Here is a 1,215-nt window from a genome sequence, read left to right on the forward strand (position 1 = left end):
AATTTAACATCATTTTTCATGGTGGGGCTAAGCCATTTCTTGGTATGGGTGTACCCTACCCCAGCGCTGCCACTGGTGGGATGTATGGGGCGGGCCATTTTGCATGCGTTAAATGCGTTAAATATTTTAACGCAATTAATTCAGAAAATTAATTACCGCCATTAACGCGATAATTTTGACGGCATTAGTTTAAATGTAAGCCAAACTGCTCAGTGATGATGAACTCATTGAATACGTGCGTCTCCTCTCTTCCAGTTATAAAAACTATACCATGGTAACAGTGTTTGAAGAGAGGAGACGCACGTATTCAATGAGTTCATCATCACTGAGCAGTTTGGCTTACATTTAAACNTGATGAACGGTGCCTGGGTTCCTCCAGACATGATGCTTGGCATTCAGGCCAAAGAGATCCATTTTGGTTTCATCAGACCAGACAATTTGGTTTCTCGTGGTCTGAGAAAGAGTCCTGCATCGGGCGGGTACCCGAAGGGTCACCCGCAAAAAAGGTGATTCGCGGGTGGTATTGTTTCAAACACTTTTTTCCGGGTTCGGTTCTGGGTAAAGCAAAGATGATGCGGGTCGGGTCGCGGGTGTTGCATAATAAATATATTAAAATAATAATAATTTAGTTTAATGTTTAAATCCTCAGACCTCTCCCCCGCACATAGTCATAACCTCTGCAGCGCATCAATCTGCTGCTGAGCACGCCACATTCTGAATGGCTGAGGTGAAGCTCTCTAGCGGAGAATACAGCATTTTCCAACACTTCCTCAAGAGCGAAATCCAACGTCTGGGAGGCTTTTGGAGTCCTCCTTGATGGAGAAAATAACCAACATCCCACGCTTTTTGAGAGAAATATGCAACTGCGTGTGTTAATAATTGCACGTTTTCACTGCTCGTATGTATGTATGTATGTATGTATGTATGTATGTATGTATGTATGTATGTATGTGTGTATATATATATATATATATGTTCGGGTCGGGTTGCGGATCCTGTGCCGTCGGGTCGGGTTGCGGAACTAATTGGCAATATGTGCGGGGGGCGGGTTCGGTATTGCACGTCGCGGGGCGGGAGCGGGTCTTGAAAATCAGACCCGTGCAGGACTCTGGTCTGAGAGTCTTCTAGGTGCTCCATGGGGGCTTTCATGTGCCTTTTGCTGAGGCGTGGCTTGCTTCTGGCCACTCTAACATAAAGGCCTGATTGGTGGATTGG

General features: G+C 45.5%; 1 protein-coding gene across 1 annotated transcript in view; it reads left to right on the forward strand.

The window, feature by feature from the left end:
* nup93 (nucleoporin 93) overlaps positions 1 to 1,215 on the forward strand; it is a 17,757-nt gene that overhangs the window by 13,893 nt on the left and 2,649 nt on the right. The window contains exon 11 of the mRNA XM_010780687.1: positions 380 to 441. Coding sequence (XP_010778989.1) covers positions 380 to 441 — 62 coding nt within the window. The remainder of the gene's footprint in view (positions 1 to 379; positions 442 to 1,215) is intronic.

This window comes from Notothenia coriiceps, unplaced genomic scaffold (assembly GCF_000735185.1).
Source record: "Notothenia coriiceps isolate Sejong01 unplaced genomic scaffold, NC01 NC01_scaffold00022119, whole genome shotgun sequence".
Classification (NCBI taxonomy): domain Eukaryota; kingdom Metazoa; phylum Chordata; class Actinopteri; order Perciformes; family Nototheniidae; genus Notothenia; species Notothenia coriiceps.